This window comes from Canis aureus, chromosome 10, assembly GCF_053574225.1.
Source record: "Canis aureus isolate CA01 chromosome 10, VMU_Caureus_v.1.0, whole genome shotgun sequence".
Lineage (NCBI taxonomy): Eukaryota > Metazoa > Chordata > Mammalia > Carnivora > Canidae > Canis > Canis aureus.
This window is the reverse complement of record NC_135620.1, coordinates 54,032,737-54,053,297: the sequence shown is the minus strand read 5'-3', so window position 1 is coordinate 54,053,297 and position 20,561 is coordinate 54,032,737. Positions and strand designations below refer to the sequence as shown.

At 51.6% G+C, this 20,561-nt stretch overlaps 2 protein-coding genes and 1 long non-coding RNA gene across 8 annotated transcripts in view; 2 read left to right on the top strand and 1 right to left on the bottom strand.

The window, feature by feature from the left end:
* Positions 1-4,545, top strand: part of TLN1 (talin 1) — a 32,983-nt gene extending 28,438 nt beyond the window's left edge. For all 3 annotated transcript variants that reach the window (XM_077912457.1, XM_077912459.1, XM_077912458.1), the window contains 9 exons: positions 1,301-1,486; positions 1,619-1,726; positions 2,249-2,354; positions 2,553-2,677; positions 2,771-2,896; positions 3,029-3,091; positions 3,199-3,381; positions 3,713-3,841; positions 3,969-4,545. In XM_077912457.1, the coding sequence (XP_077768583.1) occupies positions 1,301-1,486; positions 1,619-1,726; positions 2,249-2,354; positions 2,553-2,677; positions 2,771-2,896; positions 3,029-3,091; positions 3,199-3,381; positions 3,713-3,841; positions 3,969-4,094 (1,152 nt within the window). In that variant the 3' untranslated portion in view covers positions 4,095-4,545. The remainder of the gene's footprint in view (positions 1-1,300; positions 1,487-1,618; positions 1,727-2,248; positions 2,355-2,552; positions 2,678-2,770; positions 2,897-3,028; positions 3,092-3,198; positions 3,382-3,712; positions 3,842-3,968) is intronic.
* On the bottom strand, positions 1,300-10,971 carry LOC144322443 (uncharacterized). The gene is made up of 2 exons (XR_013388098.1): positions 9,544-10,971; positions 1,300-2,108 (listed from the first exon to the last, which is right to left on the bottom strand). It is a non-coding gene; the product is annotated as an uncharacterized LOC144322443 (long non-coding RNA).
* A 1,144-nt stretch (positions 10,972-12,115) lies between these two features.
* Positions 12,116-19,637, top strand: TPM2 (tropomyosin 2). Of its 4 annotated transcripts, none has more exons than XM_077912508.1 (9): positions 12,116-12,352; positions 12,753-12,878; positions 15,753-15,886; positions 15,984-16,101; positions 16,193-16,263; positions 16,707-16,782; positions 16,959-17,021; positions 17,179-17,248; positions 19,489-19,637. In XM_077912508.1, the coding sequence occupies exons 1-9, from the start codon at positions 12,239-12,241 to the stop codon at positions 19,569-19,571; spliced, it is 855 nt and encodes a 284-aa protein (XP_077768634.1). In that variant the 5' UTR covers positions 12,116-12,238; the 3' UTR covers positions 19,572-19,637. The 4 variants fall into 4 exon arrangements, with proteins under 4 accessions (XP_077768634.1, XP_077768636.1, XP_077768633.1 ...); XM_077912510.1 differs by lacking the exon at positions 19,489-19,637 and adding an exon at positions 18,436-18,758; XM_077912507.1 differs by lacking the exons at positions 16,707-16,782; positions 19,489-19,637 and adding exons at positions 16,395-16,470; positions 18,436-18,758 and having other exon boundaries at positions 12,117-12,352.
* Positions 19,638-20,561: the final 924 nt, after the last annotated feature.

The window sequence follows — 20,561 nt, the reverse complement described above, 5'->3', positions numbered from 1 at the left end:
CTTAAACGTCCTCTCCTCAGGGGTGCCTGACTGGCTCAGTCGGTGGAGCATGCAACACTTGATCTCAGGTCTGTGAGGTCGAGCCCTACTTTGGGTGAAGAGATTACTTTAAAAAAGTTTTTTTTGAATCTTTAAAAAAAAAAGGCTCCCTCCTTCAAGAGGCTTCCCTGGCCACCTACCGGAGAAAGGACCTCATTTTTATTTCTCAGCACAGCACCTACTTTATTTCCTGGACAGCCCAGTCAGTATTTTATTTTTCTATTTGTTTACCTACTTATTGTCTGTGTCCAAAATGATAGTGTAAGGACAGCTGGGTGGCTTAGCGCACGTTGCCTTTGGCCCAGGGCATGATCCTGGAGTCTCGAGATCGAGTCCCACATTGGGCTCCCTGCATGGAGCCTGCTTCTCCCTCTATGTCTCTGCCTCTCTTTTTGTGGCTTTCATGAATAAATAAATAAAATATTTTTTTAAAAAATGATAGTGTAAACTCCACAAGAACATGGGCCTTGTCTCCTTCGTGCCCCATTGCATCCCTAGCACCTCACACAGAATCTACCACCTGCTGATTTTTAATTTGCTGGATGAACACATACGTCAAAATATTTTTATGACTTACATATTATATAAAATTCTAAGTTTCGGGCAGCCCCAGTGGCGCAGCGGTTTGGCACCGCCTGAAGCCCAGGGTATGATCCTGGAGACCCGGGATCGAGTCCCACGTCGGGCTCCCTGCATGGAGCCTGCTTCTCCCTCTGCCTGTGTCTCTGCCTCTGTGTGTGTGTGTCTCTCATGAATAAATAAATCTTAAAAATTCTTTAAAAAAAAAATTCTAAGTTTCTTGGTCTGATCCTCAAGGAAGGCCCCATCAACCTTTTGCTCCACTATCTCTATAATTCTAGAACGTTTCTTGGTACTGTCTCCCTTGGCATCCCAGCTATCCATGGCCTCCTGTTTACCTAAAATGCCTTCCTGTTATCTAGATCTCTTAGACCCAGCCCCTCACCTCCACTACTCACTCCTTCAAGGCTTCTCTATAGTTTAGGAATAAAAGCCCAGCTCAGAGGTTCTTCTTAAATTTGAAACAAATAAACTCTCCCCCGTCGCTTCGGTCAGAAGTGGCCAGCAGCCTTATGTTAGCTGTGATCTGTGAACTCCTTCAGGGTCCTGACCCACAATGAATACTTGATGAATGCCCCTTATAGAGCATGTGGGTGAATGGATCAGATTACATCAGCAGAGTGCTACACTGTCTTGAGTCTCACTCACTGTACAATTTTTCTTCTTGTTCAACCCCCAACAGGTCTTCTGTTCCCCAGAGCCACCTGCTAAGACCTCTACCCCAGAAGATTTTATTCGCATGACCAAGGGTATCACCATGGCAACAGCCAAGGCTGTTGCTGCTGGCAACTCCTGTCGCCAAGAGGATGTCATCGCCACAGCCAATCTCAGTCGTCGTGCTATCGCAGATATGCTTCGCGCTTGCAAGGTAAGAACTCTGATAGTAAAGCGGAATCCTAGGTGGTATGGCTGCTTTGGGACAGGCCACGGGAGGGGAGAAAGGCAGGGTCTTGGGAGTCCTGGAGCTCTTTGGGATCCTAATGCTAACTCTCTGGGACAGGAAGCAGCTTACCACCCAGAAGTGGCCCCTGATGTGCGGCTTCGAGCCTTGCACTATGGCCGGGAGTGTGCCAATGGCTACCTGGAGCTGCTGGACCATGTGCTGCTGGTAAGGAAGGCGGGCGTTGTCTGCTCCCTGTACCAGCCCTCCTGAATGAGGTCTCCTCCCTGTGTGCTTCACACCCAACTGTCAATTTGTTTGTTCAGAATGCCTCCCCACCCCACCTTCTATTTCTCAAATCTGTTCTCATTCCCAAGCCTCCCTTCCACTGGGGCCCCATCATTCTTAGCATCTTTGATTTTCCCGCTCACGTCTTCCTCTTCATTTCTCTTTTCTCCTCTCTTCCCACCTGACCACTCCCTTCTTTACCTTCGATGTCTCTTCTTTCTTCTCATTTCATCACTCTCCTTGCTCCTTGCCAGCCGGTGAGTGACACACGACACGGCCCCACTGTCTCCACCACATGTGTGGTATGGTGCCCAGAGCGCACCTGCACAGAGGGCATGGGGTTTGAGGGCTGTGGTGTGGAGCGGTCTCTGAAGGGGGCAGGGGTCATGGTCGGCCCTGTGTCTGAGCTCTGGCAGAAGCTGAAATCTGATGCTTTTGCTCCCTGCCCTCTTTCTTCCCCAGACCCTGCAGAAGCCAAGCCCAGAGCTGAAGCAGCAATTGACAGGACACTCCAAGCGTGTGGCTGGTTCGGTCACTGAGCTCATCCAGGCTGCTGAGGCCATGAAGGGTGAGGGATGACCGGGGGCAGGAAGGAAGGGCAGCCTTTTTCATGGGGAGAGCTCTGCCTCCTGGTTGGCTGCTTTGAGCCGCCCTCTGCTCATAGTCCCCACAGGTGCCAGGTGCTGGGGACACTAACCATGCTGCCCAGTGCTCCTGACCTCTCTGCTCTGCCTTAGTCCTTTTCTTCCTCCCTTTGCCCCACCAGGAACAGAATGGGTGGACCCAGAGGACCCCACGGTCATCGCTGAGAATGAACTCCTGGGAGCTGCAGCCGCCATAGAGGCCGCAGCCAAAAAGCTAGAGCAGCTGAAGCCTCGGGCCAAACCCAAGGTCAGGCCTCTGAGTCCCTCTTCCCGCCCGCCTACTGGCAGATTATCCCCACCTTCACTTTGCTTATCTTTCTGGAACCTTTGTCTGTTGTAGGAGGCAGATGAGTCCTTAAACTTTGAGGAGCAGATACTGGAGGCTGCCAAGTCCATCGCGGCAGCCACCAGCGCCCTGGTAAAGGCAGCGTCAGCTGCCCAGAGGGAACTAGTGGCCCAAGGGAAGGTACGCACTCAGATACGAGGAATGGGAACAGCAGCAGCTTTGCTGTCCACACTCAAAATGATGGGGGGCGGGCGGCTTTTACCCACCCATAGAGAGTGCAGGTCTTGAGTAGGCTCCCCCCTTCATCCACAGGTGGGTGCCATTCCAGCCAATGCACTGGATGATGGGCAGTGGTCCCAAGGCCTCATTTCTGCTGTGAGTACACAATCCCCACTAGGTCTCTCACAGGGAGGTCTGCAAAGGCAGGAGAGGGGAAAGACCAGGGCAAGAGGCATATTCTAATCTAAGCCTCCTCACTTTAGGCCCGGATGGTGGCTGCAGCCACCAACAATTTGTGTGAAGCCGCCAATGCAGCTGTACAAGGCCATGCCAGCCAGGAGAAGCTTATCTCATCAGCCAAGCAGGTGGCTGCCTCCACAGCCCAGCTCCTTGTCGCCTGCAAGGTCAAGGCTGACCAGGACTCTGAGGCAATGAAACGACTTCAGGTGAGGAACCCTAATGGTCCGACTGTATCTTGGGCTGTGCTGCTTTTTTAAACCTTTACCCCCGGGGCACCTGGGTGGCTCAGTGGTGAGCATCTGCCTTTGGCTTAGGTGTTGATTCCAGGGTCCTGGGATCGAATCCCACATCAGGCTCCCCATAGGGAGCATGCCTCTCCCTCTGCCTATGTCTCTCCTTCTCTGTGTTTGTCATGAATGAGTAAATAAAATATTTTTAAATAATAAACCGTTACCACCAAGACATGTTTTTCTGTGAGGCGGTAGAGAGACTCTCTCAGCTGAGTTCCCTGCCTCCCACTGCCTTCTCTCTACCCAGGCTGCTGGCAATGCAGTGAAGCGAGCCTCGGATAACCTGGTGAAGGCAGCACAGAAGGCTGCAGCCTTTGAAGACCAAGAGAACGAGACAGTGGTAGTGAAGGAGAAAATGGTTGGGGGCATTGCCCAGGTGAGCTTTGCCCCAGACACTCTAAAGGACATTGTCAGCAGGACAGTCACACTGCCTGCACTGGCCCCATGACCCTGTAGCCCAGGCATGTACTCGCTAAACTGAGTCCCGGATCTCCATCCCTCAGATCATTGCTGCACAGGAAGAGATGCTTCGGAAGGAACGAGAGCTGGAAGAGGCGCGGAAGAAGCTGGCACAGATTCGGCAACAGCAGTACAAGTTCCTGCCTTCAGAGCTTCGGGATGAGCACTAGGGCAGCCACTTCTATTTAATGCAGACCCAGCCCAGAGACTGTGCCTGCCACTACCAAAGCCTTCTGGGCTGTCGGGCCCAAGCCGCCCAACCCCAGCACTCCCCAAAGTGCCTGCCAAACCCTGGGCCTGGTCCTCCCCAGTCCCGCTGCACATCCCCTGTCCCCTCCCTGACTCCAAGTGCCTTCATGCCCTAGGGCCCCCTAAGTGCCTGCCCCTCCCTAGAGTATTAACGCTCCAAGAGTATTATTAATGCTGCTGTACCTCAGTCTGAACCTGCCAGGGCTCCTGCCCGCTCCACCCTGCCAGCAGCTTCCAGCCAGTCCCCACAGCCTTGGCTCTACTCCTCTTTTTTTTTGATACTGTCTACCCCAACCCCCAACTACCTGTGGGGGCCACGGGGTTGTAAGCCCCAAACAGGTCATGCTCCAATAAAAATGATTCCGCCTGCGACCTCTGCCTGGCTTTGTGAGGAGATGGGAGAGTCCTCTTGGGGAAAGGGAATGCGGAGGAGAGACTGGGATTCGGTTCTGTCACCAAGGTCATCTGGCTCAGAAATGGAGTGGGGGCTCATGATGGCAATCTGCCCCCTGCAGCCCCTTCCTCCTCCTTGCACCCAGATCCCCAAAGTCACCAGAGCTGGGAAGCCGAGAAGTCCTATTCCTGTTGTCCCCTAGCTCACTGGCCAGCGCCTACACCTCACCAAGTGTCATCCTTCTACTGCTAGGACAGCAGCTCCCACTACTCTTTGTGGCTACCAGGGACACTCCGTTCTTCATAACTGCTCATGGTATTTGAACAAATCCAGTTCCTGGCCAAACTCAAATTTCCAAAAGCACTTTTGATGAAAAGAATAAGCCTATAAGATACAAGTGTCTGAGCCTCAGAGAACTATGGCCACAGATTTGGTCAAGGCTGTTAACAAGCAAAGAATCCAAGCTGAGGCTGCATCAGGTAGATTCTACTGCTGACCCGGCTGGGACATGTATAGGCCCTTCCAGGCCTTGTTGTTACTCCTGCCTAGAATAGCACTAGAAGAAAATGGAAAAAGCTTGACCTAAGTGTAAGGCTTCATTAGGGGGCACAGCTCCCCTCATGGCCAGGCAGGTACCAGTAGCCCTGTTCCAGGAGCCCTGCTGATCTGGAGGTTTAGTGGAAGGATGAAGTCAGGGAGGTAGATCTTGTTTCCATTTCCTTCCACATTCCCCCCCTCTGCCCACACAGCACGGGCCCAGTGGCCATCCTCTTAGGTCTGCCACAATTCTCATGCATGATTCTTTAACCAGCCCTGTTGCCCAGTATATATCCTTGCCTCTCCCTCCAAGTAAAATTCAACACCACCCACTACTTCTCTTGGGCACTTTTCACCTTGAAGCCACATCTTCTATTCCTATTCCATTAGAGTAAGTTTAAAGTAAGTGGAATTACTTTGTCTTCCCCAGGGCAGCCCATTAGGGAAGGTGCCAACTTCCTACCAACACTCCTGTCACCTGTGATTAATTCATTCAATATTTACTAAGCCATGCCCACACTAAGCACTGGAAAATAGAGATGCATTATCACCTCTCTGACGCAGAGGCCTGGCAACTCCAGTGCATACCACTGTGGCCCCCTCAACCCAGATTCAATGTCCTAGCATCGTGAGTTGAGAACCAGAGAGATCAAATCCCTTCTACAACCTCCCAACAAGCAGTAGTCCAGACTGTCTGAACTCCAGCTATCAGCCCAGGACAGCTGCTTATTCCTGCCGCCACTTCGCTGCCATGTCCTTAGGAACTGTGACCAATACACACCTCTTACTAGTGATGCCTCAGGGAGACCTCTGGGGAGGGGCTCGAATACCCATTAAACCAGCAATTCTGGGCAGCCCCGGTGGCACAGTGGTTTAGCGCCGCCTGTAGCCCAGGGCATGATCCTGGAGACCCTGGATGAGTCCCACGTCAGGCTCTCTGCATGGAGCCTGCTTCTCCCTCTGCCTGTGTCTCAGCCTCTCTCTCTCTCTGTCTCTATGAATAAATAAATAAAATCTTAATAAACCAGCAATTCTTAAAACCAGCACTTAGGGGTGCCCGAGATGAGACCCTTTCAGGAGTCCATAAGTTCAAGATCATTTTTTTAAAAGATGTTATTTATTTGAGAGAGGAAAGAGAGAGCATGAACAGGGAGGAGAGGGAAAAGCAGGCTCCCGCTGAGCAGGGAGCCTGTTGTGGGGCTCAATCCCAGGACCCTTTGAGTGTGAGCTGAGCCAAAATTGAGGCAGACGCCTAACAGACTGAGCCACTCAGGTGCCCCCAAACCCAAAAGTATTTGTTGCCAATGATATAATTTGAGCTTTCAAGTAAAAATTAGAATTCTAGAAAACTTAGGTCGGCTACCATGAGCTTCATAGCTTCTCAAAACTTAAAACTTAGACTTTTCCATTGAAACCAAACATGAGGGATCCCTGGGTGGCGCAGCAGTTTGGCGCCTGCCTTTGGCCCAGGGCGCGATCCTGGAGACCCGGGATCGAATCCCACGTCAGGCTCCCGGTGCATGGAGCCTGCTTCTCCCTCCTCCTGTGTCTCTGCCTCTTTCTCTCTCTCTATGTCTATCATGAATAAATAAATAAATCTTTAAAAAAAAAAAAAAAGAAAAGAAACCAAACATGATATTAAGGAATTTGGTTTCTTTTTATAATGCATAATGAAATGTGTCAATATTTGGAACATTTGCATAGCTCAGTGAGTGGATCAATATTTTCTAAATGATAAATGCATGATGTTACATAATTATCCCTGGGTAAAAAATCCAACCAAAGTGCAACACAGACCAACGTAACATAGTACAAAAAAGTTATTGATGTGGTTTCAGACTCCACATTGCAAGTAACCCTTAAGAAACCACCAATTGTCAAGTATTGAGGTAGTAGCAAAGAATATACACAATTACCTGAAAAGACTATAAATATACTACTCTTTTTCCAGCTATATATCTGTGTGAGACTAAATTTTCTTCTGAATATACAGCACTTTAAACAAACCACCCTATAACAATAAAAACACAAGTAGATTTTGAGAATCCATGTCCTCCACTAAGCCAGATATTAAAGAGATTTGTAAAAATGTGATACAACTGCCATCCTCACACTAATTTAGGGAGGTGAATATAGTTTTTATTAAAAACATTTATGTTCAGGACAGCCCAGGTGGCTCAGCAGTTTAGCGCCGCTGTCAGCCCAGGGCGTGATCCTGGAGACCGGGGATCGAGTCCCACGTCACACTCCCTGCATGGAGCCTGCTTCTCCGTCTGCCTCTCTCTCTCTGTGTCTCTCATGAATAAATAAATAAATAATCTTTAAAAAATAAATTTAAAAAAACATTTATGTTCAAAATAGAAAACTTTTGCACAGTAAAGGAAACCATCAACAAAAACAGAAAATGAACAGAAGATATTTGCAAATGATATATCTGATAGAGGTTAATATCCAATATATGTAAAGAACTTATACAATTCAACACCAAAAAAACAATCTGATTAAAAATTGGGCAGAGGACCTGAATAAACATTTTTTCCAAAGAAGACACAGAGATGGCCACAAACACATAAAAAGATGCCAACAGTATTGATCATTAGGGAAATGCAAATCAAAATCACAATGAAATACCACTCCACACCAGTCAGAATGGCTAGTATCAAAAAGACAAAAAATAACAACTGTTGGTGAGAATGTGAAGAAAAGGGGACCCTGTGCACTGTCAGTCGGAATGTAAATTGGTGCAAATATTGTGGAAACCAGTATATTCTTCAACAAATTAAAGATGGAAATACTATATGATCCAGTATGTTCACTATTGGGTATCTACTCAAAGAAAATGAAGACTCTAATTCAAAAATATATATGCACCCCTATGTTTATTGCAACATTATTTACAATAGCCAAGATATGGAAGCAGCCTAAGTGTCCATGGATGGTGTGGTATACAGATATACACAATAGAATATTACTCAACCATAAAAAATAATGAGATCTTGCCATTTGCAACAACATGGATGGTGGACCTAGAGGGATGGTATTAGGCTAAGTAAAATAAGTCAAAGAAAGACAAATACCATTTGATTTCATGTATATGCAGATTCTAAAAAACAAATGAACAAACAACAAGGGGTGCCTGGGAGGCTCAGTCAGTTGAGCATTCACCTTCAGCTCAGGTCATGATCTTGAGGTCCTGGGATCAAGCCCCATGTTAGGCTCCCTGCTCAGCAGGGATTCTGCTTCTGTTTCTCCCTCTGCCCCTACCACCACCACCCCTTGCATACTCTCTCTCTCTCAGATCAATAAAATCTTAAACAACAACAACAAAAACAGACTCTTAAATAGAGACCAAACTGGTGGTTACCAGAGGGGAGGTGGGAGAATGAATGAAAAAGATAAAGGGCATTAAGAAGTATAAACTTCCAGTTATAAAATAAATGTCATAGAGGAAAAAGTACAGCATAGGGAATATAGTCAATAATATTGTAATAACATATGGTGATTACAGTTATCATGGTGAGCACTGAGTAATATATAGAATTGTTGAATCAATATGTCATACAATGGAAAGGGATCCCTGGGTGGCGCAGCGGTTTAGCGCCTGCCTTTGGCCCAGGGCGTGATCCTGGAGACCCGGGATCGAATCCCATGTCGGGCTCCCGGTACATGGAGCCTGCTTCTCCCTCTGCCTGTGTCTCTGCCTCTCTCTCTCTCTCTCACTGTGTGCCTATCATAAATAAAAAATAAAAAATAAAAAAATTTTAAAAAAATATGTCATACAATGGAAACTAATATAACATTGGATGTTAATTATACATCAATTAAAAATCCTGTATGTTAAAAAAATCCTTTATGTTAACAGGGTCAATGTATAATGGGTTTATTTCTGTCATTTTTAATGAATTAATAAATATTTTAAATTTCTCAGTTTCCATTTTATTTTTTTAATATTTTATTTATTATTTATTCATAGAGACACAGCTAGAGAGAGAGACAGAGACACAGGCAGAGGGAGAAGCAGGCACCATGCAGGGAGCCTGATGTGGGACTCGATCCCGATCCCGGGTCTCCAGGATCATGCCCTGGGCTGCAGGCAGCACTAAACCTCTGCGCAACCGAGGCTGCCCTCAGTTTCCATTTTAATATGTTAATTATTGATAGATATAATCCACTTCAACAAAAGGTTTTTGGATCTTCAAACCATTCTTAATTTGTAATAATGTAAGAGGTTCTAAGACCAGTAAGTTTGGGGGTGGGGGGAGTTTGAGAACTGCTGCACTAGACCATGAGTTCCTTTAGATCCAGATAATATTAATATTTTTGTGTGCGTAAAAAGTTTACCCAGCAAAAGTTTATGGAGTGTCACCTCATGCCTGATGCTTTGCTAGGCTTTGGGGATTCGGATTTGAGTAAGATAGTCCCTGTTCCAGAGAACTCACCTGCCAATGAAGAAGCCCATAGGGTAGGCACAAGAACAATTGTAACAGGAATTCTGAGAATTATAGGAGCCTACACCAAGAACACACATCCATTAGGTGAAGGAAATGAGATAGGCAGTGGTCAGGGAAGGCTTCCCAGAAGGGCTATGATTTGATCTGAGTTTTTTTTTTTTTAATTTAAAGATTTTTTTATTTATTCATGATAGACACAGAGAGAGAGAGAGGCAGAGACACAGGCAGAGGGAGAAGCAGGCTCCATGCACCGGGAGCCCGACGTGGGATTCAATCCCGGGTCTCCAGGATCACGCCCTGGGCCAAAGGCAGGCGCCAAACCGCTGAGCCACCCAGGGATCCCCTGATCTGAGTTTTTAAGGCCACCAGAATCAGCCCACAGAAGAGCTTTTTTTTTTTAAGATTTTTATTTATTTATTCATGAGAGAGAGAGAGAGAGAGAGAGAGGCAGAGACACAGGCAGAGGGGAAAGCAGGCTCCCCACACGGAACCCGATGCAGGACTCGATTCCAGGTCTCCAGGATCACTCCCTGGGCTGAAGGCGGCGCTAAACCGCTGAGCCACCCGGGCTGCCCCAGAAGTGCATTTTAGACAGAGGGAACAAAATGCAGAAAAAGTGGAAGCTTTAAGAAAAGTATGGCTATTCCCAGGTCCTGCATATAATTCAGTATGAACGCAGCATGAGGTATAAGTCTGTGTTTTGGGGATGAGGATGGGGATGAAAGGAAATGAGGCAGAGAGATAGGCAGGGGCAAAACGATGGACTTCAGATACCATATTAAGAAATGTGGATTTTTATCCTCAAAGGAGGGAGGGAGGAGGGAGGAGTTTTGGACGATTTTAGGATCACATTGGCACCGATTTTTTAAAAGACTTTGCTAACAATGTCAAGGTTCAGTTGAATGAATATATGAAATGGAGAAGGAGGAGTAAGACCGCATCGGACACAGGCAGGAGGGACCGTGAGGAGCTGCCCAAGGCAACCCCAGAGACCTGGCGGAGGGACCTGTGGAGGCGATGTAACCGCAGCATTAAGTGGCTGTGGAAACTGAGGGACGGGGGTGCGCTTGGAAGCCCCCAGGGGTTTAGCACTGGGTGCTGGGAGGGTGGACGGGTCTCCCACGAGTTTGGGGGAGCAGGGAAATGGCTGGAACGAACACTGCGAGGTCAAATTGTTCCACGTGTAGCAAGCAGGCAGCTAAGCGGGTCTGAACACAGTTCCGCACCCCGTCCCCCGCGGCCCGGGCCCAGCGCCCACGCTTCCCACGCTTCCCACCCCCACCCGCCAAAGCCAGCCCGCCTCGGCCTCAGCGGAGCCAGGCGAACCGCGGCCGCCGCGTTTCCTCCGCCCGGGCTCCCCTTCCCCCTCCTCCGAGCCGGCCCTCCCCTTCCTCCCCCCACCCGAGGGAAAACCGAAACGGGCAGCCCCGCGCCTCCCGCGCGCGACCCGGGCCCGGCCGCCGCCTCCGCCCCCGACTCCCGACGCCGGGGCTCCCTAACTCTTCCCCTCGCCCCCCGCCTTCCCCGCCCCAGCCCGGCCCCGCCTCCCCACGGGGAAACGGCCCAAAAAAGGGCAGAAAAGAAATTTTGGCGTAAAGTTGGCCCGCAGGAGGAGACGGGAGAGTCCGCAGGGAGAAGGGGGGGAGGCGGGGCGGCCGGGGCCCCGGGAAAGCGGGGCGGGGGGAGGGGCGGGGCAGGGGGAGGGGAGGGGAGGGGAGGGGAGGGGGCGGGAGCGCGCCGCGCCGGCCCGAGCCACCCGGAAAACACGCGGGGCACGTGTGGGGGCAGGGCGGGCGGGGTGCGGAGCTGGGTACCTAGGCGCCCCGCCACCGTAGAGGAGGGGCCCTGGCTCCTGGGGCAGGGGCTGGGAGGGGAAGCGAGGGGAAGGGAGGGCAGGCCCGCCCTCCGGGGGCAGCAGGCCGGACCCCGCTCCGCACTGGGCCGGGGCTCTGGGGGGAAAAAAAAAAAAAAAAAAAAAAATCCCCTCCTGCCTCAGTTTCCCCAAGTCCCCGGTGAGACTCACCGCTGTCACTACCACGTCGGTAACGCAGACCCAGAGTCTGGGACTCAGGGTAAACTGAGGTACTCGAACCACGGAGGAGCCCCGCCTCCCAAGAGACATTTAATCCAGGGGGATTTACAGGAAACTTCTAAATTAAGGGCAGCGGCTGCTGCAGCTGAGGGGGGCACGCGGGTCCCTGCGCCCGCGCAGCTGCCGTGAGCTCACGCCCCGAAATAGCCCCAGGGGCCCCAGCCGCAGCTGCCACTGCGCCGGGCTGTCACTCAGAGGAAACGCAGAGCCCCCAGCCCGACGGTCCCCTCCCCTCCGCAGGGCCAGGGTTTCTCCAGCGGACCGTACCGGCTCCTTTTACCTTCCGACGGCTGGGGGTGGGGGAGGGGAGGAGCCCCGAGGGGGGCGGTCCCGAGGGGGTGGGCACAGGGGGCGGCCGCCGCCCCCCCACCAGGCTGCGCTTCTGCCCCTACAAGGTTTGCGCCGCGATGGGGGAGGGTCCCGGCCCCCGGCTCCGCCCGGTCCCTCCCAGCCTTTTAGGCGCCCGCGCGGCTGGGACATCCCAGTCCGGCTTGGTCCTCCTCGCCCGCCACCCGTGCGCCCAGTCCGCGCAGCCAGCCCAGCTCGTCCCGTCCGCACTGCCCGCCGGCCGGCCCGCCCCCCACCGCAGCCATGGACGCGATCAAGAAGAAGATGCAGATGCTAAAGCTGGACAAGGAGAATGCCATCGACCGTGCGGAGCAGGCCGAGGCCGACAAGAAGCAGGCTGAGGACCGCTGCAAGCAGGTGGGGGCCCCGGACCCAGCGCAGCCCCCTCCTCCCCAACAAGGGAGGGGTAGGCCCTGCCCTGTGCCCCCTAGCCTGAGGCCTGCAGTCCCAGGCTCACCCATCCAGTACCATCAGGGACCTGACCAAAGCCACACTTAATCTCACCCACCATAGCCTAGGGAGCTGCAATCCCCCAATTTCCACACCTGCCCCTGCAAAGCAGGGGCAGCCCCAGCTTTGGGAGGCTGGAAGCTTTCTGTCCTACCAGGTCCCCTTCAACACCCCTGGCTGCACTGTCTTTCCCCTACTATCCTGCTTCCTTCCTGACAGCCCCTAAATATCTTTTAATATCTCCCTCACACAACCTTGCCTCCTTCCTGACCTCAGGGCCCAACTAACCAAGGCCTCTCTCCCCCAGCTGGAGGAGGAGCAGCAGGCCCTCCAGAAGAAGCTGAAAGGAACAGAGGATGAGGTGGAAAAGTATTCTGAGTCGGTGAAGGACGCCCAGGAAAAACTGGAGCAGGCTGAGAAGAAGGCCACCGACGTGAGTGCGGACCCAGGGTAGGGTGGGAGAGTGCACTGGGAGGGGGTCCCAGACACGGGGAAGTAGGGGAAAGAGGACCTGGACATCCCCAGCACCAGCACAGAAATGGTTTCCTCTCAGAAACCCAGGCTAGGGCAAGCTTGCACAATTAATCTAAGGCAGTGGGTAAATCAAAACCACCCACCACTTCCCCCAGAAGACAGCCCTGTAACTCCATTTGGTTCCAGCTCTTAGAATGTACAGTGATCAAGCAGTGAGTCATCGTAGGGGGTGGGTGGTACAAGAATTTACCATCTACCTCAATTAATCCTCTAGCTGGAAGTGGAGAAGAGGCTGCAGCTCCATTTGTGGGGTATGGGTGTAGGTACTATTGGGTAGGAGGGGGGAGAGGAATCCAGAGATGGGATCTGACTTGAGTTACACCCCTGGGGGGCCATTAGAAATTCCCGGGCCTTGACCTCTGGCTCCAGCAGCCCTGCTGTGCACTGGGACCCAGCTCAGGTTCTAATGGCCCCTCATTTACCCTCATTAAGCTGTCAGCCTTGAGACCAGGCCAGGCCACAGGGCAGAGGGACAGGACCACAAATGCCAAGGCAGCCACCTTAGCAGGTCCTGTTTGCTCAGATTTCTCTGCCCACCTCACATCCCCTAGCCAGACTTCTCTGTCTTCTGCCGTTCCCAACCCCCACCTTGAGGTTGGGGAATAGCCATATGACTTTGCATATGATACTTGTACTGTTCTCTGCCTCAGTTTCCCCACTTGCCTTCCATCCAGGATTAAAACGAGCCTATAATTGGAGATATGGGAGGATTAGCAAAAGTATGTCTGAACATCTGAGATCTGAGATGACATTACTGTTTATGTTGACCATTACCCATATTCCCCAACCCCCACCCCAGGTTGGTTTCTCTGACCTCCAGGCTTGGTTTTGGTTCTCCCCCAGCCCTGGCACTTGGGAGGGAACTGACCTACAGCTGCTAGCAAAGACAGCCCTGGGCATCTGACGCTCTATAAATAACTAAGGCCCAGTGCAGCTGGAGGCAGGACTGGAAACCCAAGGAGCTGGGTGGGGGCTGGAGGGGAGGAGGGGAGGCCGAGGACAGAGCTGGGGACTCAGGGCAGCAGTGCCAGGAGTCAATAGCAAACACTGCCCGGACTTATTGTATGACCTTGAACACCGCACTTCACTCACACCGTGCCTCAGTTTCCCCCTTCTCTCTTCATGTTTATCCAGTAGGGACAGTAGTGCCTATCCTATAGTTGGAGAGCAGCATCCATAACCAGGAAGAGCTTGAGAAGCAGAAAATGGCAAATATCAGTCCTGTGATGAGGACCCCAGGACTTCTCAGACTCTTCAGAGCCATTTGTCCTCCTACTATCACAAAGAGGGCTTTCCTTTTATAGAGTCTCATCATTCTCTAGAGTGGACCCCTAAGGTTCTCCCAGGGTCATTCTTCCCAACCCCCAGCGCTGTCCCTAGAATCCTTCCACACTGAGTCATCTGGCCCTCTGCCCACGATGGCCTTTGCCACTCTAGGTGGCCTAAAGCACCTGGAGGACAAGCTACTACTTTCTATATATGGTGCTGTGTTTCTCCTGCTGTAGCGTACCACCCAGGACCTGCTTCCTACACCCTCTGCCCCCAGGGCTGCCACCCATCCCTTCCTGCTTTCACTTCTTCCCTACACTGGCCCTTTCTCCTTTCCAACTTAAATCTCGAGGTCGTTGTCTCTGAGGGAGAGACAGGGATAACCTAACATTTATGGAGTGCAGATTCTGCAGGCAATGTGCTCAGGTGCTTTCTGCATATTATTTTATTGTTTCCCAAACTTGGCTTATCATCAGAATCACCTGGAAGCTTAAAAAAAAAAAAAAATTTAAAAGATTTCCAAGCTCTTGCCCTGGAGATCTCATTTCAGTGGACCTAGCATGGAGCTAGAGAGCCTGTTTAGTTTTATAAGCCTCCCACCGGTCCTGTTGATTATTAGAAGTGCTGTGTTATCTTAGAACAGCCTACAGAGGAGGAACTGCTTGTGTCAACTCAGATTTAAAATTTACAAAGGAAGAATCCGAGGCCTCGAGAGATGAAATAAGTTGTCCAAGGTCACACAAGTGTCGAGTGAGTGAGCTCACAGATGGCAGTCTGACTCAGAGCCGATGCTCTTAACACCAAACTGCATTGCTTCCCTCACTTTCCTTCATGGGAGGCCCATCTTGGCTCTGCCCTCTCATTTTCGGAAGGTATCATTTTCCATGGACCATCCCCCAAACCTCCAAGTTTTGCCTCCATATTGCAGGTCAGGGGCTGAATATGTATCACTCACACTGCCCTGCACCACCTCCAGCTGCCTCCCACTGGGCAAGAAGCCCCTTGTTACAGCCTCCAGTATCTCCTCTGGGCCAGAGAGCCTCCTGAGGCCCTCGCTGGGAGTCTGCCTGGCAGCCAGTGACATCACAGAGCTTAACTCTGTGATTGGCTATTTTTAGCAGTGGTGCGATCTGGTTGGCCTGATTTTCCTCACCCCTTAGCTGAGCCAGGCTTTGCCCTGGAGGAGTCAGGGCTCCTCAAACCTGGTCTGAGCACTGGAGTGCTTTCAGCGACGCAGGACTTGCAGATAACTATCAGGAAAATAACCATGCACCGTGCTAGAAGAGTCCCTGAAGCAGGGGAGTGGAGCTCGTTAAGGAATGCATGTTTTGGGCTGGGAGTACAGAGTCTGAATAGAAGATGGCTGGTTAGGGGGAAAAATAGACAAAGTCTGGAAGCTAGGAAACAGATTCTTTCTGACAAGAATCTTACCAGCCTCTGGAACCTCTCTGATCCTCATCCAAGGCAGACAAAGCCCCTCTGACTTCTGGCCTTTGACCCACAGGCCGAGGCAGATGTGGCCTCCCTGAACCGCCGCATTCAGCTGGTAGAGGAGGAGCTGGACCGGGCGCAAGAGCGCCTGGCTACAGCCCTACAGAAGCTGGAGGAGGCTGAGAAGGCAGCTGACGAGAGTGAGAGGTGGGCTGGGGGCCTCCCAGGGATGGGTCGGGGAGGGGCAGGCAGCCTGTCTCTGCTGGTCCTGACCCCACTTCCGCCCCCTCTCCCTGCCTCTCAGAGGAATGAAGGTCATCGAAAACCGAGCCATGAAGGATGAGGAAAAGATGGAGCTGCAGGAGATGCAACTGAAGGAGGCCAAGCACATCGCTGAGGATTCAGACCGCAAATATGAGGAGGTGACAGCCCTACCCCACTTCCTTCTCCCTCTCAATCCCCAGATACTCCCAGCCATTCACCAGGGCTCTTCTTCTGTCCCTTTCTCCCCAGGTGGCCAGGAAGCTGGTGATCCTAGAAGGAGAGCTGGAGCGCTCAGAAGAGAGAGCAGAGGTGGCTGAGAGGTAAGGCTACCCGGGGATGGCAAATGAAACTCAGCCTGGTCCCGTGGCTCTGGGGCAAGTGGGAGGCAGTTTCCCAGGCTTGGGGCCATAGGGACAGGTCCTGTCCTCTGACCCCTAACTGCTGCCCCCAGCCGAGCCAGGCAGCTGGAGGAGGAACTCCGAACCATGGACCAGGCCCTCAAGTCCCTGATGGCCTCAGAGGAGGAGGTAGTGACCTCACTGGGCAATGGTGCCTTCTTTTAGCTCACCTGCTTCCCAGTCTCAGGCTGCTCTCTCACCTGTTGGGGGTTGGGAAGGGCCTTGGGCTTACAAACTCTGCCTGCTGTCACTCTCACAACTCTGCTCTTCTCTTCTCTCCTCCACCCCTTCCTCACTGTGCCATCTCCGCTGTCTCCCACACTGTGCCCTCACATCCCCCCTCCCCTGCCACACACCCCCTACAGTAAATGTGGGGACCTAGAGGAGGAGCTGAAAATTGTTACCAACAACTTGAAATCTCTGGAAGCCCAAGCGGACAAGGTAGAAGGGGGTAGAGGGCCAGTGAGGATGGGGTCCTGCAGGGGAGGGAGGTGATGGGCCCAGGCAGGGAGGGGCTTGGTGTTCCCTGGAGACAAGATCAGGAGTAGCCTGTGGGCTCAGTGGAGTGAAAGATTTATGGGGGCAATCTACTGATGGTATGTGTATGTCCCTAAAAGTATTCCACCAAAGAAGATAAATATGAAGAGGAGATCAAATTGCTGGAGGAGAAGCTAAAAGAGGTGAGAGTCCTTCCAGTCCCCACTCTCCCCTCGAGCCCCCCTGTCCCTGCCAGAGAGACTGCCTATGGCAAGAACTTTGGGGATAGGGATGGAAGAGGAGAGGTTGACTGGAAGGGCCGAATTTTTTGTCATTCCTCCCTCTTACCTTTACGCCAAGGCTGAAACCCGAGCAGAGTTTGCCGAGAGGTCTGTGGCAAAGTTGGAGAAGACCATCGATGACCTGGAAGGTAAAGGGATACTCCCCTGTACCCCCAAACCTCTTTAAGTGGGTCCATGCTGCCCATGACTGTACATCTGTCCCTTATTTTCCCATTGCATTTGTCCTGGATAAATTAGTGTTGGACCACCTAGGACTCCAGCAGCTCCAGGAGCTGTGCCCACCATTCAAGTACTCGCATCTGGTTGCAGCATGCCAACTCCAGTGCTTCTCAAACTTGAGTGCATATGAGAACACCTCAGGGAATTTTTAGTTATTTTTTAAACTTTATTTTTTTAAGCTTTTATTTATTTATTCATTAGAGACACAGGCAGAGGGAGAAGCAGGCTCCATGCAGTGAGCCTGACGTGGGACTCCAGGATCACACCCTGGGCTGAAGGTGGCACTAAACCAGTGCTGAGCCATCTGGGCTGCCTGAGAATTTTTATAACACAGATTCCTGAATCCTACTTCAAAGTGATTGCTGACTCTGGGCTTGAAGAATCTGTATGTCTGACAAGCTGCCTGATGATGGCAATGCTGCTGGTCCTCAGACCACTGCCCTAGACAATTCTGTCTTCAGGTGCAACACAATACACACTATATCACAAAGATCTTTTTATTAAGTATAGAGGGATTTGATTTAATATCTATGTTTTCATGACATTAATGGAAAATACTATTTTAAGCTAGATTTGATGAAAACAAACACCCAGGTATATTTGCCAATCTGTGGCTGTTTCTCATTAGTAGCAAAAATGTCCTTCCTATCTAAACTGTATTTTCTTATTTTATGATAACCCTTTCACTTTCGAAATTCCCACTTCTTGTGCTTCCAGCCTTCTCAGGCAAGCCATAATTTTATCTCCAAACTTTAGGACCTTAGACCTTTCCGGCTCTAGCACCCTCCCCTTGAAGCAAGCACTCCCACTTATTCAAAGCACTGTGCCCCCATGTCCCTGGGGAAGGTAGGAGCTCCAGAGGGGGAAGAACCGATTTGGGCTACAGAGAAAAACAAAAAAAGACAGGGGTACAGAGAGGGGAAGAAGGAGCCCTCATGGCTGTCCAGCCTGTTCTCTGGTCTATTTCTCTCACTCCATCTTTGTCCACCTCTGACTCTTATTCTCTTTCCATTACCCTCTCTCCTTCCTTTCCTCTTTCCCTCCATTCCCTCTCCCCACACTCCTACCTGGCCCCCCTCCCTTGAACCCCCCCCAGATGAAGTCTATGCACAGAAGATGAAGTACAAGGCTATCAGCGAGGAGCTGGACAACGCACTCAACGACATCACCTCCCTCTGAGCCCCACGCCAATGTGGCCCCCTCAGCCCATTCTCTCCTCCCTTTCCATTCTCTCTGTGGGCAGGGGGCAGAGAGGAGGCACAGAATGGCCAGCATCGTGCAGCCAGGCTGGGTGCAGCCTTGGAGAGCTCCAACCGCACTTGCCGCCCACCTTGGCACTTGCTTCAACCTCCTATCCACCCACTCCACCCTCCAGCCTCTACCTCTTTCTGCTGCTTAATAAACTCACCTTGGTCTCGGTGCTGTTTTCCTGCCCTGCAGAGAGCACTTCCATCACCCCCACAGAGATCCTGGCTTTTTTGCAGACAACCCCAATCTTGTGACAACCCCCCATACTGAGCTCACCCACAGAACACTGTAATGCACACAGAACCCCCCACCCCGTCTATCACTGTCTTGCTGCTGCACGTGGGCACACACTACCCGTCAATCCCCGTGGGCCCTCTACCACCTCTGAGAGCCTCGCTCTTGTGTTCACCCAGGCACCCAGGCCTGTCGCTGACCTCACAGCACCCTGCTGCAGTTCCAGGAGAAAGAGGGGGCTGGCAGGGAGCCAGGTGGGGAGGTGCTGAGGAAGGGCCAGGTGGTGGTGGGAGGTCTGGGGTGAGGTTTGGGAAGACACTGGATGCCGACATGGGGCTTTCGCTGCAGGTCTGTTTTCTGCCTGGGTCTTGTCTGTCTGTCTGGCCCACCCTTTTCTGGCTCAGTCTTTGTCTTTCCTCTTGTTTCCAACTCTCTTAAACCTTCCAAAGAAGGAGGTGAATTAGTTAATGACTCAGCCTCCCCATCCCACCCTTAGGCCCCTGAAGCCCTCAGGGAGGTCTCTGTGTATGTCTCAGTTAGTCTGTCCATTTGCCCCTGGTTCGGGCTTCTCAGATCCCTTCATGCTCAGGTCTCCCTGTGCCTCCACCCCCCTCCCAGCCTGTCTCCTCCTCCTTCTCCCCTCCTCACGTGCTGCTTCTCCTCACAGAGACCTTGGCCAGTGCCAAGGAGGAGAACGTGGAGATTCACCAGACTCTTGACCAGACCCTGCTGGAGCTCAACAACCTGTGAGGGTGGCTCAGCTCCAAGCCGGGCTGTCGGCGCCACCCCAACGCAATAAAGTGGATGTTACTGGCATCACAGGGCCCTTTCAGCCTCTCTCTGGTGTTGGCGATGGTGGTGGTAGTCTTACAAAGTGGAAAAGCGGAGAGGATGCCCGAGGAGAACAAAGGAGTGAGCAGAGCCTGGTCCATGCTCCACTGTAGGACTTCCTTTTCTAAGGGAGCCGAGGGGTGGGGGCCCTGAGTTCACTGAGGGTTGTGAACGGGCTGTGTGAAACAGAGAGGGCCCCTCGGGGCTGGGGGAACATCCGGGCCCTTACTACCCTCAGGGCAAAGGAGCTGCCAAACAACACAATCTGAAGGCAAAACTGCAAAGCTACACAGATTTTACTGGAGCAGGGTCAAAGCCCCAAAGCCGCACTATGATTTTAAGCCTAGAGGCTAAGCCTGCCTTACCCAGACACAGACTGCTGTGTGGATGCCCCCAGCCATTCGACCTCAGTCACTTCTTTTTTTTTTTTTTTTTTTTTTTTTAAGATTTTTATTTATTTACTTGAGAGAGAACGAGAGGGAGAGGGAGAAGCAGATCCCTGCTGAGCTGGGCTCTGTCCCAGGACCCTGGGATCATGACCTGAGCTGAAGGCAGATGCTTAACCTACTGAGCCACCCCAGGGGCCCCAAGTCACTTATGCCCCCTTCCCATCTGTGCTAGGCAGTAATGCCCCCCATCAAAGATGTCCACACCCTAATCCTGTGAAATGTTACCTTCCGTGGGACAAGGAATTTCATGATTGACCTAAGGATTTTGAAATTGGGAGAGTATACTAAATTATCTAGACAGGTCTAATTGTAATCACAAAGGTTCTTACAAGAGGGAGGTAAGACCCAAGGCAGTTGTAAGACATGACAATGGAAGCAGGAGACTGGAGTGATCTGAGGAAGGGGCCACAAGCCAAGGTATGCTTGGCTTCTAGAACCTGGAAAAGGAAACCCCCTCCCT

Excerpts from the sequence above, each read along its gene's own strand:
- TPM2 (XM_077912508.1), top strand. The coding sequence starts at position 12,239 with ATGGACGCGATCAAGAAGAAGATGCAGATGCTAAAGCTGGACAAGGAG. Across the intron at positions 12,879-15,752 it reads CTGAGAAGAAGGCCACCGAC|GCCGAGGCAGATGTGGCCTC; the intron begins GTGAGTGCGGAC and ends TTTGACCCACAG. Across the intron at positions 17,249-19,488 it reads GACCATCGATGACCTGGAAG|AGACCTTGGCCAGTGCCAAG; the intron begins GTAAAGGGATAC and ends TTCTCCTCACAG.